The sequence below is a fragment of the Lolium perenne genome, chromosome 6 (genome assembly GCF_019359855.2).
Source record: "Lolium perenne isolate Kyuss_39 chromosome 6, Kyuss_2.0, whole genome shotgun sequence".
In the NCBI taxonomy this organism is placed as follows: Eukaryota; Viridiplantae; Streptophyta; class Magnoliopsida; order Poales; family Poaceae; genus Lolium; species Lolium perenne.
The window spans coordinates 216,830,623-216,847,439 of NC_067249.2; the positions used below are offsets into that span (position 1 = coordinate 216,830,623).

Sequence of the window (16,817 nt, forward strand, 5' to 3'; positions counted from 1 at the left end):
TATCGACATGAATGACATGTCGAGGTTTTGGACCAGATTTTCCCGTTCAACTTCAGGTATACCCGCCATGCGAGATCTGTTTCTTTCTCTGGATGCTCTGTTCTTTTCTGAGTTCCTTGATTGCGTGTTGAGGTTTGCTCTACACTCGTTAGATGCATCCGCCGCGCGCCATTTCTGATCTAACCTTTCTTCCGTCTTTTCGAGTTCACACCTCGTGCTATTAAGTTTATACTGATATGTTGTCAGCTCTTCGGATGTGGCTTGTGTTGTCATTGGTTTTCCGTTTAAGGCCCTTATGGTCCTGTCCCATGCAGCTTGAGAAAGTTGTATTTGTTCTCTTGGCTGGGGTCCGTCATATTTGCTTCCCGTTCCTCTAGTGAGATCTGCGGGATCGACCAAGGGGTTACCCAATGGATCGAAAGCCTCAGATTGCTCATCTTCCTGAACCTCGCGACCCGATGTTGTGAGCACGCAGATTTGATGATATACTGAAGTGGCACTATCATCGAGCTCAGAGTCTTGGACCGCGGGGCTCCTACTGTGTGACGCTAAGTTTAGCGCCCGCGCGTTACGCGTAGGGTACGTGACACCATCGTATAGATCGGTGAAGACCTCCTCGCTATCGGTGGAGTTGAATGTGTTGGTGAAGTCAAAGTTGGTGAAGCTCCCGAAATCGATGTCTTGGTATAGACCAGTTTCCGTGACCGACCCGAAAGTCATCCCGCCGAAGAGATCGGTGAGTTTCCCGCTGTCAGCGGGCTTGGTGAAGCGTGATGGTGAAACCTTCTCCTCGCCTGATTCAACGAACAATGCTAAAAATTCCCGAGTGATCAGGCTCGGCCGCCAACGGTCCCAAAAAAATCGGTTCCGAATAATGGTGCGATCCTTCTCTCCCGACGAGGAAGCGGAAGCTCCCGAACGTCATCTCCATTGCTTTCTCCAGGTTGGCATATGCATGCAAACATGCGGGAGGGTGAGGAACAAAATAGACAAGAACAGATTGGATCTATTTACCTCCGTCCATCGCGTTGCTTGCTTCCAATGATGATGATGTAGATGGTGCCATTGAGATCAGGACCTTGCAACCTCCAATCCCCACGGTCAGCGCGAATTGACGAGGGATTAACTCGTCAATGCCTACAAGTTGTAGACTTAGGTTTTCATCGAGAGTAATGGGCAAGTAGATCTAGAAGGTTGTCAGACAAACAAAGGCGTCCAGCTCTACAAAATACGGTGGCTAGGTTACACAATGATTCGATCCCTTTCTCTGCCTCAACTTCCCCTTTATATAGGAGGTGAAGCCAAGGCTTTTTCGTGTCGTACAAGTACAAGTATATCGGGCCAAGGCTTTATGCATTAGTGTTTTTCAAACTAGTATGCATAGTAGGATTTTGTTTTTGAAAGTTATGCTATGCTTATCAATCCCAGTAGTGTGTAGCCACCATGAACCCTTGCTAGGATACTTAGTTGCCTAGCAATAACAAAATGCCACTGCGGTTTTGATTATTTTGGGTTGTGAGTATTGAGAATTAAAATTAACAACCTTAATGAATCACCTGGGTGGATTGGTTGTGTGGTGGGCGGCTGCTCAGGGCTCCGACCCTGGAGAAACCAGTGGTAGGTGGGTACCTGAGAGCGCGCAGTTGAATAGTGGTTGCCCTAGACTGCACCTCTGGTTTTCACCAGGGGATCGTGCGGGGGTTTATTATCTTTAATGGTTTTAAGCTTGTGGGTTTCACTTGTGGATGGCCACCCAAGATTAAAGAGATTACTATGTCGTCCATGTTTTAGTTAGCTTCCAGTGCAGCCTTATGATATTATGGGCTCTGCCGGGATTAAGTAAGTTGTGAGGTCAAACTTGTTGCTAGACATGATGATGTGGCTTGCAACCAAACGGGAATGGGTCTAGCTAGTTATGGTTGAAGCCTCCTTCCGAAAGATCTTGTCTCATTCTTCTCTTGGGAAGGGTGGGTCGTAAGGTGAAAGTGCACAACCTCTCGAGAGTTAAACCTAAGATCTTAGCCGTGTCCCCGGTTACGGACAATTTGAGCTTTCTAGGCAGAGAATGTACGGAAGAATCTCATCACCTTTTCTGAATAAGTTAAAATTTGAGTAGCAACTGTCGGATAGTACATGGGAGATGTAACCATGATACTGCTTATGATATCATTATGAGTTTTGTAAAATGTTTTGTTTTAAATAAAATGTAGGATGAAATTGGCTTTATGCAAACTTGCCTAAACTCCACTTGCCAAATATCATGTAGATAGTCATGCCCAAAACGGCCACCATATAAGTGTCGCTTGCCAGTACATCATTGTACTGACCCCCATTCGTGGGGCTGCATATTCAAACGTGCAGGTTCGTCAGAGGAGGATTACTAGGTAGGATCTCGAGTCTACATTCCAACATGTTTGCCTGTGGCGCATGAAGATGATGGAGGCTCATTGAAGTTATTTCCGTTGTGTTTGCTTTGAACATTCATATTTGAGCTAGTCTATTTGACTATGCAATTTGTAAGACATTATTTTATCTCCTGAGGATCTACGTTGTAGTAAATTTGATACTATTGCTATGATTATTACATTTGAAATGTGTGTGCTATCAGTGATCCCGGGAATAGCACTATACACAGGTATCTTGCCTTTGTAAAAAGGTAGGGTGTTACAAAATGTGTTCTTATATTGATTACAAGTTTCCACTAGTAGGAAAAACCTTATAGGTGGATCTTATTTATGTGGCGCACCACCCAAAAATGCGCCACATAAATTTGTTTTGTGGCGCACCAGACACGGTGCGCCACAGAAATAGCTTAATTTTGTGGCGCACCAACAATCCATGCGCCACATAAACTTGGTGGGGCCAGCCCCAACCACTTGCGCCACAGAAATAAGACATTCTGTGGCGCACTGGTCCTGGTGCGCCACTGAATTAAGACTTTCTGTGTTTCTGTGGCGCACATGAGTTCCATGCGCCAAGATTTTTTGGCTCCCCACGCAACTCCACCCCCCCCCCCCCCCCGTGGATCGCCTTTTTTACGTCCGTAAAAAATGAAAGAAATAGATAGAAATTACAAAAAATAAATTCCATCAAGATGCCCATGTATTATGTCATCTTTTACCACTGAAAATTAACAAACATAAATTTCGACATTTTTTTGCAAAATTGTGTGGAAAAATCATCAAACTGGATTTCTGGTTGCATACGAACTCGAAAAAAGACGCATAATATATCAAAATGATCCCACGAAAATTCTACATTCGAATTCACCTGGGCTTGCCCGATTGGACAATTTTTAGAATCGCCAAACTCAAAAAGAGTAAAAAGTTACGGCCGGTTAAAGTTTTTTGCTGCAAAATACAAAAAAAGAAAAAAAATCTGTGGCGCACCTAGTGCCCATGCGCCACAGAATTAACGTCCAAAATTTGAATTTTCTGCCGCCCTCATCCACTTCTCCTCACTACTCCTCCACTTCTTCTCACTTCTCCTCTTTGGATGCAAACTTCTCCTCCTCCTCCACCACCACCACCACCACCACCACCACCACCACCACCACCACCACCACCACCACCACCACCACCTCCTCCGGCCGGCCTCCTCCTCCTCCACCACCACCACCTCCGGGGCCGGCCTCCTACTCCGGCGACCTCCTCCTCTGGCCGGCCTCCTCCTCCTAATCCGGCGACCTACTCCGGTGACGACCACCTTCTCCTCCTCCTCCGGCGACCACCTCGTCCTCCTCCTCCTCCACCACCACCTCCTCTTCCTCCACCACCTCCTCCACCTTCTCCTCCTCCTCCGGCGACCACCTCCTCCTCCTCCTCCACCACCACCTCCTCTTCCTCCACCACCTCCTCCACCACCTCCTCTTCCTCCACCACCTCCTCCACCTCCACCACCACCTCCACCACCACCACCACCTCCACCACCACCACCTCCACCACCACCTCCATCACCTCCTCAACCACCACCACCACCTCCTCCTCCTCCTCCTCCTCCGGTCGTCCTCCTCCTTCACCCACCCACCCACCCACCCAACCACCTTCCAGCGAAAATTCAAAAAAAAATTAAAAATTTCGGCGGCCCCAGATCTAGATCTAGATCTGGCCGCCATTTTTTTGAATTTCAAAAAAAATTCTATGGCGCACCACTGCCGGTGCGCCACAGAAATAAGACTTTCTGTGGCGCATGGGCAGGTGCGCCACAGAAAGCTTATATTTGTGGCGAGAATTCTGTGGCGCACCGCCCATGCGCCACAGAATCATTTTTTGGTGCGCCACTGATGAGGCTTTTCCTACTAGTGTTCCTATCACATCCTTACTTTCCTAATCCGAATGTTTTGTTCCTTCTGCGCTTCCGAAGCTTCAAGTCCATGGGCTTTGTTCTCCAAGAGCAAACCAGAGGTATGTATGCGACATGCCCCTTATGCATGCCTATGTCATTCCCCACTTGGCTAATCTATCTTAAACTCTTGGTTTGCACACCCCTAAACTTTAGTTTTTGAGCAACATGAGATGATCAAAAAAAACTTGGAGCATCTTTTATTAGTTTTGTGTCTAGTTTTGCTTTGAAATACATAAGACCACCATCATAAATACTATTCATGCTTATGAAAGAGCTACTGAAATAAACTCTCCTATTCTTGAATGCCTCAATGAAAATAAGTTGCATGTTGTGAAAAGAAAAGGAGGGAATGCCAACAAAAGATGAAATTTAAGTTATGCATGGTATTACTAGTTTCAAATGCTTTATTGAATGATGATTTGCTGAGTGCCTTATGTAGTTCTACTTCTTACCAGTATACACATATGTTTAGCATTAAGTATCATTTTTTGATGATAAATTAATAGCACTATTCCATCCTTTAGACCTCTTGCTAGCCAAAAAGAAAAAAAAATGAATTCTCACACCATCTTTGACTTGTATCAAAACCAACTTAGCCAAAATACCCACCATACCTAACTATATAGCACTTGCTATTCCAACTACAATATGTGTGTTATGCCTCGAATTACTACAAAATATCCTTTTTGTGTATTCAAGTTCATGGGAAATTAAGGTATAGAAGGAAAAATAACACCACTATGGAAGTTGTGGGTTTGAGAAATTATAAGTAATGAGCTAGGCAGGAACCATGCTAACATGGGGAACACCTTCAAACATTTCACTTATCTTTCAGTTGATCATCATGTTTTTTGGTTACTTGATAGCCACCTCGGACGAAATAACGGGGTTTATCATAAATGACTAGAGTATGCATATATGTTTGAGAAAAGCATTGGACCGCTAACCAAAGCCATGCCTAATCATGGTGAAGTTTCATCATGGGAATCCTCAATAGGAAGAGAGTGAAAAAAGAAAAGAAAAAGAAATATAGTGGAAAAAGAAAGAAAGAAAGAAAGAAAGAAAAAGAGAGAAAAAAGTAAGAGAGAGATTTTTACTAGGAAGATACTCATTTGTATGTTGTCCTGTCTTCCAGATATATATGGCCTATATAAGCTGATGTTGGAAAATCTCCTTGGGTCCTTTGTACAAAAGGCAGCGACGTACCCCTTTGCGATACTTGGTTGAAACAATATGTGAAAGGTCTGTGGTAATCTAAAGTTGAGCAGCACGAGGTGTGGCTTGTTAGTGGGTAAAGGGCCATAAGGCACTTACTTATAAGAGGTAAAAGACATGAATCATGAGTATCTCTAAAACAAATTAACAAACAGATGCGTGGAACCACATCCTTATGACTACTGTTGACATGAATTACATAGCTCAAAACCTTATTTTATGCTCTCTTTTACCTTTTATTTTGCTGGAGGACTAGCACATGTATTCTCTACTTACTTTTTGTTATTCAAGAGTTAAAAGAGAAGAAAACAAGTCTACCAAATAAATTCTATAGGTTCATCCAAGCATGCTTTATGCTTCATAATATTTCTCATTTATTTTCTTACAATGCCATTTATTATTGAGGATGCTTCATAGAATGTAAGAGATATCACTTTATAGTTTATTTGCTTATTGTTATTTTTTAATGACTGAACCTTGTGAAACTTTGCATGATAACATAGAAGCAATGCAATAAACTCCAAAGTACATGTTAGTTTTATCACCTTCATGCTCGAGGATGAGCAAAGGTTTAGCTTGGGGATATTGATGCATGTAAAATACATACATGTACATTGTACTTTATTGACACACATTCCCACATATTTCAACATATACGATGTTATATCCATGTTTTATATGGATTTATGGGGATTTACCAATGATCCCCTTTATTTGGGCTATAACTCTGCATATTAGGAAAACCCTGTTTTGTATATTTTTCACTTTTAGAGAATTATGCGGAGTCAAATTGAGCTAGGATTTTGGGGACATCAAAATTTCACCACGAGAAGCATCTGGAGCGCTTCAACCTCACGAGGGAGGGCCTAAGGCCCAAAATAGCAGAGGTGGAGCGCCCAGTAAGAGTGGGAGCGCCACCATGCCTCTTTTCGCCATCGACCATCCGTTTCGCCTGATTCTTTTACCCGCGGACCCTGTTTGACCTAAAAACCCTATATATATGACCCCCAAGGTTTCCTCTAGGAGAGAGCCACCGAGAGACAGAAACACCAAAACAGAGGCTAAAGCAGCAAAGATTGGAGGGGGAAACTCCATCGGAGTCGTCGCCGAAGGGTTCTCCACCTTCTCCAACATCTTCCACATCAACAACATGATGAAGATGGAGTAGTCTACTTCTAGACTATGGGTTTATGGCAGTAACTTGATATATTTCTCTCTTGTTCTTCATGGATCAACATGATTATGGTCATATATGTAATTCCTATGTAGTGGATCTTATTCTATGATATTGCGATATGAGATTGGAATCTATTGAGTGTAAGATATATTGATAGATGCATATTATCTACCCGTTCTTAAGTGTTTTTTTCTGATCCAACTTGTATGCAAGAACATGTGTGGGGAGAAGGGTTTATTAGATGGAGTAGCATGGTTTTAGTGATTGAATAGTGACAACAAATTCATGATCTATTAAGGTTTACCTTTTGCTTTGCTGCCTCACTAGGGATAAAGTGTATGCATGTGCTATCTTTATCATGTGACAATAATGATAATCTTATTTGCTCAAGGTAGCATATTTGATATTCAAACATCATGTCAAAGTACTTAGGGCTATGTTTTGTTAATTTTTAATACAAGATTGCTTGGAGTTTTCTCTTTCTTGTGGATTATAAGAGAAATGTGTTGCATCATCTCTGTGTTAGGACGTGATGCTTATATGAATGTTTATCAAACACATATTATAGTTCCACCAATATTGTGTCATTGATGAACTATTAGTGTCCACTACAACTTAAAAAAGAGAGTAGACAAGTGAATCCATGAACCCCGGTCCAATTTTAATCATAAGAAACACATTTCCACTACCTTTATCATACCTTCTATTTGTAGCAGTATTTTAATCCGAAAATACAAAAATATCTTCTTTACTTAATCACACACAAAACCCAAAAACAACTATCTCTTTACCGCTTTTATTTAGTTTACATAGTTTATTTGCTTTACTTCACTTTTATTACTTCTTTTATCTACAATTATTAATACGAAGCCTTGTGCTTATCAAACACACGATGGAGTTGGAGACACAAGGCAAAACATTGCTTTGTATGATTGCTAGAAGAAGAGGAAGAGGAGATACCTCTAAGCCAATTCCCCGAGAATTCGATATAAACCCTCGAATCATTCTTGTGGGGAAAATCTTCTCTTTCTACGACACTCTGCGCTTGGAGTCACAATGAATTGACGACTATACCTTTCTGGTCTTGCATGAGAACACATCTAAGTTCATTCTTACATGCATCATAATATACAATGCAATCCTTACCCGTTTAACACGGTAGATGTTGTTAACTTGTACTTGATTTTCTGAAAACTTTCTTCACATTCTAATAGTTTTTATTTTAAATGTACGCGGTAGAAGTGTTGTAAAATTTACAAAATATATAAATCTATCTTTTGATGTAATAGGGCCCAAAATCTCTCAATATTGACATTTTGTTAGAACACGTGCATAGATACAAAGTCCCAACTAAATTAAAAGAAGTCAAAAACCAAAACATAGTCAATAAAGCACCCTATGTAAAAAAAAACCCGGATTTGCCCGTTCTCATCTGAGAACAAAGTTTTTTCTCAATTATTTCTTTTTTCGAACCATGGAAGAGCCTTGCATGTATTAAAATAGAAGAGGGAAAATCCACAAAAGCGGTTATTTCTCAATCATGTCTTACACCTTTCGATCGTGATTTTTCGGTTATAAATGATTTTTTTAGTTGCAAATAAGAAAAATAATCTAAGCCAACAGATTTGCTTTGTGCTTCGTGCTAGTCATGAGTTGTAATATGAGTTGTAATTGAGAACTGATGACTCGTTCACCTGACAACTGAAACATAGGAATTTCGTTGAAACTATCCAATTGCCGCAACAAACTGCGCGCCAAGAACATGTGTAGCCTGAGGAGACAAAATCTGAATCCTGATAACTTCAGAGTGCAGACAAAGGTGAGCAATGATTAGCGTAGGCAACGAGGATCGATGCTGGGTTCCAGATCTATCTGTGATTGATCTGATCGCGCCCCTCGTCGGCTATCATCAGTCTATCCCGGTTCGTTTTCTGCCAGGTAGGGGGGACAATAGATGTATGGTATTTCCTTTTGCGGACTCACGCTGATGACACAGTAGCTGTCTTTTCAGCCTACGAAGAAAAGACATGACAAGGAGTGGCTCTAATCGTGTATGGATACGAAAAAGTGTTTGCCCATGCACTACTCTTTAGTCAGCTACTTGTCGTAACTCCTAAAGTAGTACTTCTGCCGAAGAAGGAAGAATAGGAAGTCCTTTCTTACAATCTGTGCGTTGTTTTACAGGCAGATAGAATAGATGTGCCAAGCAAGGCTGGCGAAAATTCAGGAGTGCTAGGATTTTGCTGGCTGATCTGCATCGAGTGGTAGCAATCATAATTCACAAATGTGTAATTTTGCTACGATTGAGAACTGAGTTCTAGCTCAGTGGCAAGGCAAACGAGTACGCAGCTAGTCCACCTGGATTTGAATCTCCATCTCGTGGTAGTTTCGCAGGGAGGGACGAACTTTAAATCAAGTTATCATCCTAACCTCCACCCGCTGGGAGGTCTCATCATACCTAATAACGTATAGCCAAGAAACGATTGTGTGTTTTTTTCTTCCGAAACAATTGCAGTTGTAATATGAAGAAGCTGAGACGCAGGCACCCTACCCTATATCTACATCGTCATGAATTACCCTACACTGCATTAGAGCAGGTCTAACAGACCCCGTAAAAGGGGCAAACCCGTATAATAACCGCCGATTTGAGGGTTTCGCGTCTACCCGGCCGTCTAGCACGCCCCGTAAAAACGGCCCCCGCATCGTTTTTTGCTGTTTTGGACTACGGGGCGGGTCGTCGCCCCCTACTTGTGCGGGGTGTGAGCGGGGATAGTGGGTGAAACCAGCATCGCCCACTCCACTGCGCGCGAAGCATTTCGCTGAAGCCAACCGCCGCCGCCGCCGACCGATCTCCTCCCCCGCGCCCTTCCCGGCCGGATCCCGCTGCCATGGATCGTCCGCAAGAGCCGCCTGCCGCCGGCGATGCATCTCGTCCGGTCGCGGTGGTCGATGTCGCCGTCGGAGCTGCGCCGAACGCCGGGGTGGTGTCGGCCATGATCTCCGCCACCATCCCGTCGAAGAGGAAGAGGATCCCGAAGGTATTCTTCGAAGGACCTGCGGCGGCGGCCGCAGCAGCGCCGGCCGCAGCTTCGCCGGCCGAAGCCCCGCCGGCTGCCAAGAAGGGGTCCAGGCTGAAGACCAAGGCGGCCGGGCCGAGGGGCGTCGCGCCGGCCAAGGTGCGGACAAAGGCCATCAACCGCATCGGCCTCGCGCCTCCACCGCCCTCCAAGGCCACGCCCTCTCCTCCCTCCGTTCCGTCCGATGCGCCGCCCGCGCCGCCGCCATCCACCATTGACGTAGACAAGGTGTTCGATGTTGAGTCCACAACATCCTACATGGACATGCTGAACGATTCCGCGGTGAATTTGGACGCCGGTATCGATGCATTCGATGGCGAGTGCAACGTCGAAGAGATTGATGAGGAGGAGGAGGATGAGGATGACGAGGAGGAGGTGGTTGAGGTTGATCCGGCTGCCGCCGGTTCTTCGTCGACGCCGAAGCCACGCACGGCGAACTACAGCGAGATCGAAGACACCATCTTGGTCTGTGCTTGGAGCAAGGTGGGGATGGATGCGTGCACCGGAGTGGACCAAGGCGGCAAGCGCTATTGGCAGCGCATTGAGGATCTGTACCACCAGCTGAAGCCTCGCACGAAGAGCATGGCGGACAGATCCTACCGCTCCCTTGAAGGCCGATGGAACATCATCAAGCCGGCTTGTTCTCGTTGGAGTGCTGCCATGGATCAAGTGGCCGACAACCCTCCTAGTGGATGCGTGCCGGAGGACTACGTAAGTTTTCCTTGTGTTGATGATGTGAAACATCACGAGCTATCCATATTATGTGTTGATGATGTGGAAACATCTCCTCATACTATTGTTGTGCAGCCCAAGTATGCTAAACAACGGTACAAGGACATGGCCGGCTCTAAGAACAAGGATTTTCAATTTCAACATTGCTTTGCCATCCTTCAACATCTTCCTAAGTGGAAGTTGAGGGACAACGAACCAAAGTGCAAGAAGGAGGCACTTCTCACCATGGATGATGAATCGGAGGACATGAGTGGGAGAAACACCGGCAAGCCCGAGGGAAACAAGAAGGCCAAGGAGAGGGTGAAGGTAGAACTTGAAGCAGCTAGCTTCCGGGAGAAGTTGGATCAACTCATGAAGTCCAAGGAGGCAATGACGATGAAGACGTTGGAGACCAAGCTCATCATCACCGACAAGAAGAGTGTGGTGAAGCTTGCCAAGGTGCAAGCAAGGAAGGAGCTTGACATGAAGATGATCGCAGCCAAAGAAGCCAAGGCCATGAAGGAGCTCTTGGCCGAGGAGAGGGAAATCATGATGATGCGCACCGACGGCATGGACGAGGATCAGCTGGCGTGGTGGAAGGAGACCAAGGCGGACATCATTGCGAGGAAGAAGGCTGCGCGTCAAGCTCGTGATCAAGGTGAGTCTCCGGCGAGCGGTGGCGCCGGTGGTGATGGATCCGTTGATGGTTGATCACATTTGGGAATTCTGTGGCTTGAACATTGCCTATGATCGTGTTATGATGTTAAAACTATGAATTATGCATCACATATTTTGGATGTGCTATGTTTAATGTGAAATTGTTGTGCAAATTGCTGTCTAAAACCCTGTTTTGAGGGGCCGGAAACTCGGACGAGCTAGCAAAGCCCGTATCCCCACCCCGTAAAACAGAATATTCCCGTAAAACAGAATATTCTGTTTTACGGGGTGGGGATACGGGCTCTGCTAGCTCGTCCGAGTTTTTGGCCGGCGAAAACTGGAAACAGGGCCCTTTACTCGTGTTATACGGGGCGAAAAAATACGGGGCCTGTTAGACATGCTCTTAGAACATGGGCAGTAACGGCTCAAGTGTGGCTGGTCTGTCCATTTCTGGCATTGCTCAATTTGACTGATCCCGATGATCCCAGGCAACAGAACAAGATGATGGAAATCCACATGCCTGAATTTGGCGAACTATGAACCCTGAAATCCCGGGCCGTACTCGCTCATGATTTCCTACTACGGTTCGAACCGGACAAGGCGAGAAGGGAACCGATTATCGACGAGAAGCCAAGGTTGCAGATATATTGCTGAAGTAGGCAACAACATGAGATTTTTCAACAGTGGCAGGTCGGTTCTGACAGTGACCAGCAGAGTGGACTGGCAACGGCGCCTGCTCATTCGACAGCGCCGACGGCATCAGCGTGCTTACTGAAGGAGTGGTTGCGATAACTCCATATAGTAATGCCAATCTTAGCGAATCCATAACTGCTCATCATTTGAATCTGGACACTCCATATGGCACCCCGACCCTGCATTTCAAAACAGCCCAGTTGATGCAGCTCCATCGCTAACCTGGTTGTGGCGGCAACTGCTGACAGTGACAATATACCGCTCCGGCCAATGGTAACTTTTGATCATAGTAGGCGCATACCAGCATTGTTTGCCGCAAGCGTGTCTTGTACGAGTAGAATATGCTAATGTCAACTTAATACAAGTCGCAATACATAACCCAATATATGGAAAATATCCCTCCCCTACAATAGAATTCTATCTCTGGAGCTCATATAAAAGAACCTGTTCGTCGCCGTACATCGGCGTCACGACCACGACGTCTAGCCTTTATCCAGGCATATTTATATGCACTTGCCAATTTATAACTTCAATCATCTACTCTATCGGCAGACTGAAATACATCGTGTTCTTTTCGCCGGCAGGACAGAACAAGTTTACGCCCGTAATCAGAACAAAACAACAAAACAATCATGCGATTTGGTTTAAATCCTCCAATGTCCATCTGACAACATGTTCGGCTGCATTAAACTACCTGGATCGAAACGAAAAAAACAAATGGAATACTCTGATTAGAGCTGAGCAAACACGGTAGCCATTGTGGATCCGACAACCAGGCCTAAACTAAAGGAGGTGTGGACTGCTGGTAACTGCCACCTAGCTCTCCTGCCCTCCCTATATATACCACTTCCCATGTCGCCTCGTTGTGCAACTAAGACCACAAGAGAGCTTCTTCTCCTCCTCCCCCTCCTCCTCCTTCCAAGTAGGAATTCTCACTTTGCTAGTGTGCAAGTTCGTGGTCGGAAATGTCGACCAACTCGAGATCGAACTCCAGGGCGAACTTCTCGAACGAGATCCACGACATCGGCGCAGCGCGCTCCACCACGCCCAGCATGTACTACAACGAGAGGTCTATCGCGGACTACTTCCCGCCCCACCTCCTGAAGAAGGTGAGACAGATCGTATATACAACACTGTCCCTGCACATGATTAATTGCATGATTGATTCATTTTCAGTTGGGATAACATGCTGCCTATTGTATGACCTGCAGATGGTGTCGGAAGTGGTGTCGACGTTCCTGCTGGTGTTCATGACCTGCGGGGCGGCGGCGATCAGCGCAAGTGACCCCACGCGCATATCACAGCTGGGACAGTCGGTGGCCGGCGGTCTCATCGTGACCGTGATGATCTACTCCGTCGGACACATCTCCGGCGCGCACATGAACCCTGCGGTCACGCTCTCTTTCGCGGTCTTCCGGCATTTCCCATGGATTCAGGTACGCACGCAACAGAGCACAATTCGATCGATGGAACAGTAACTCTGCATATAGCTAGATGCATGCACTACATGCTAAATTCCTAAATCATTCGGCCACAAAATTCACACTACTAATAACCTTCTTTCACTTTCTTCCAATAATCTAACATCTCCAAGAAAGATGTTAGCGAGCAAACACCCACTAATCGAGCACCACCGATTTGGGTACAAATCGCACGCATAAGAAAGTACGTACAAGAAATTTCGTCACAGCTACAATGCTCCACAGTCGGCCGTCGGCAGCCGCGATGAGATTACAGTTTGCTTCGGTGTCTCAAGAACCGTTTTAAAATAGGATTATTGGCTGATTTAGTCATGGCCACAGATTATTTACTCACGTGTACTTTTCAGGATGTTGTCATGGACGTCATACACTGCCAAATTTAATCGCTGCTTTAAGCGTCGACGGCAAATAGTTTAAAAATATAGCTAGCTTGCGGCCTTAGCCATAATCCATAATTAAAAAGAGTCAAAAGCAACTGGTTTTCGCTGGTATATGCTCGAGTAACTTGTTGTCCGAACCAACCAATCATGTACCTTTCATGGGGGTATTTTACGCACCAAAATGATGCCCAAGAAGGAATTAAGATATCTCCTCTTTTCGTTCTGAAACTCTTATTATACCTCCGAGAGTAGCTTCTCTCCTTATATTTCCCTTTCCTTGTCGATTTGTCGAGCTTAGCTAAGCTAGAGCTAGACAGAGTTTGTTTGAGGCGATAAACCTTAGCATCAGAAAATAGCAGTATTAGGCAGGCAATACGCGGTTGCGCACCAAACTAAAGCTCGATCACGGCATCGGATGTGTGAAAAGCCGTGTATCGCCGCGACAGTTCAGTTAGTGGCAGGAGAGCATATATATGCATCCATCGATCACAATCGGTCCACGGGCCGAGGGCACTAGCACTAGCTATTAGCACTAACACCGCCACTGTGTACCACACCAACCGACCGGTTTAACACTCACACATCACTTTTAGTTCGAGGCAACATCCAAGCATTTTCACCGTGTGTTAATTAATAAATTAGCAGGTGTATCTGGCTCTAGGTAGAAGACGACCGGCTTTACATGTGTCCTCGCCACGGGATCGGTTTCTCCTTGCGAGTGCCTGCGCACGTTGAGCTTACTGCTTCGTTCGTCGAGGCTGACCTGTACGTAGGTGTACGTGCTTCGGAGTTGAGAGCGGTGCAGGCATATATTCGACGGGGATCTCCGCCGGAGACCGCATGCAGCACCGCCATTCGATCGGCACCCTATTCCGGCCAGCACGGCTAGTAGAAGTACTGGCTACCTAGCTGCACATATTAACTTCACCATCGATGAGGCTGACACGAACCGATTCGATGCGCCTTATGCATATGCTGCATGGGGTGAACTCTAAAACTAAGACGGGTTCTCCGTCTAGCTTGAGGTCCAGGGTTAAAGAAGGAGAATTGGAGATCAATCTTAATTACTTGTCCTTTTACAAAGGCAGCACTCGATCTCTAGTACCAGGATCATATCTGTAATGTACAATAACGATATGCTTGTTCATCCTTGCAGGTCCCGTTCTACTGGGCGTCGCAGTTCACGGGCGCCATTTGCGCGTCCTTCGTGCTCAAGGCAGTGCTCCACCCCATCACCGTGATCGGCACCACCGTGCCGCACGGCCCACACTGGCACTCCCTCGTCATCGAGGTCGTCGTCACCTTCAACATGATGTTCGTCACACTCGCCGTTGCAACGGACACCAGAGCGGTATGTCGATCCATCGGTTACAATCTGTTCATCGTTTAATCTCTACTGTAAAAGCATGGTTGATGCTTACCTTGTTGTATTTCCTGTTTGTGTGCAGGTGGGTGAGTTGGCCGGGTTAGCTGTCGGATCTTCGGTTTGCATTACGTCCATCTTCGCAGGGTAAATTACGACTAGTATACACATTAGTTGATTAACAACCCGTATATATCCACACGTACACGCATGCCGGCTATAAAAATGCTAGTACAAAGACTTGCTTTGGTCAAACTAATCGCCACTTGGCTCCTGGCGAACAAGGGAAACGCCAAAGCCCAACGAACTGATAACGTTCTTTGATGTAACAAGCAAATTAAGTAGGGGTGATAACCTTGAGGATCTGGTTAGCCGAATTTGACCACATGTGTCCTTCAGTTCTTGCTAATTAACGCACATCATGATCACATCATACATAGCTAAGCTTGATATAGCGGGAATTATGAAGAAACCAAAACTGAGACGCGCGGGAAACCGATAATGGAGTGCAGGGCGGTGTCAGGTGGATCGATGAACCCGGCGAGGACACTGGGCCCAGCACTGGCGAGCAATGACTACTCCGGCCTCTGGATCTACTTCCTCGGCCCCGTCCTCGGCACGATCTCCGGCGCCTGGACCTACACCTTCATCCGCTTCGAGGACCCGCCCAAGGACGCGCCGCAGAAGCTCTCCTCCTTCAAGCTCCGGCGGCTGCAGAGCCAGTCAGTCGCCGCAACCGACGTTGACGACGAGCTCGAACACATCCCCATCTGATCACCGTTGCACCGTCGTCGCTAGCGACATGTGTGTGTGTGTGTCCCCTGTGTGTGTGTCTCACTTGTGTCGATATGCCGGGGAGAACGCGCGTGCGTGCGCACATGTGGCAGCTGTAGATTGCTCTCGCTCTCTTGGCCTGTGCAAAGTTCAGATTTTGGCTGGGGCTCTTCACTCTTCAGTCGATCGCAAGCGTGTGTGCGTGCGCATGTGCAAAGTGTATCTCTCCTGCAGTTGCAGTACATAATACATCCATGCTTTCGTTCTTGGAGAAAACAGAAATGCAGCTTTTAATTTTGGGTCTCTTTAGGGCTCAACTTTTATTTTCCGGCAGCCGGCTGGTGGCGTGGAGGCTACTGCCGTGGCTTTTGAATAAATGTGGTTGTCCTGGAATTCTTGCCAGATGCGTGTCTTTATCGACCTGCCTGGAGTGTTGTGTTCCGAAAAGCTCCGCCGACGAACTTCATTGGGCGATTCAAGCCTGAAGATTGTTGGATCGGAGGACCGAATAAATTCGGTCGTGCGTACCCGTGTTCTTCTCTGGCCATTTGGTTTCAGAGGGAGCGTTGCGGAACTCTGCTGGTTGTTACCATCATGGAGCACGCTTTCTCGTTCCCTGGTGAAATCAGCCGACGGAGAATGTCATTGAAGTAGGAATCTGTGGACTAGCAATGGTGGTTCTATTCTGTGTGGCGACAAGGATTTGGCTTGGTGTTCCCTGACTTGGAGCAGCGACATCGTTAGTGGGGCCGTCAACATATGTGAAGTTAAAGGCTTACTTTGCAGGGTAAAAATCTAAGGTTTTGTCTTAATTGGTTGTGCCTGGCAATAGCCTTCCGAAAGACATTATTTTGCAAGCGAGTACTTTCTCCAGGGTGAAAACCTGAGTTCTTTGATCGAACGACGCGCTTGTGCACTGTTTTCTTCTTGAAGGCGCCGCTTTTG

At 46.1% G+C, this 16,817-nt stretch overlaps 1 protein-coding gene across 1 annotated transcript; it reads left to right on the forward strand.

The window, feature by feature from the left end:
- Positions 1–12,731: 12,731 nt before the first annotated feature.
- Positions 12,732–16,139, forward strand: LOC127306112 (aquaporin NIP2-1). The gene is made up of 5 exons (XM_051336721.2): positions 12,732–12,983; positions 13,086–13,310; positions 14,892–15,086; positions 15,184–15,245; positions 15,611–16,139. The coding sequence occupies exons 1-5, from the start codon at positions 12,840–12,842 to the stop codon at positions 15,870–15,872; spliced, it is 888 nt and encodes a 295-aa protein (XP_051192681.1). The 5' UTR covers positions 12,732–12,839; the 3' UTR covers positions 15,873–16,139.
- The last annotated feature ends 678 nt before the right edge of the window (positions 16,140–16,817 follow it).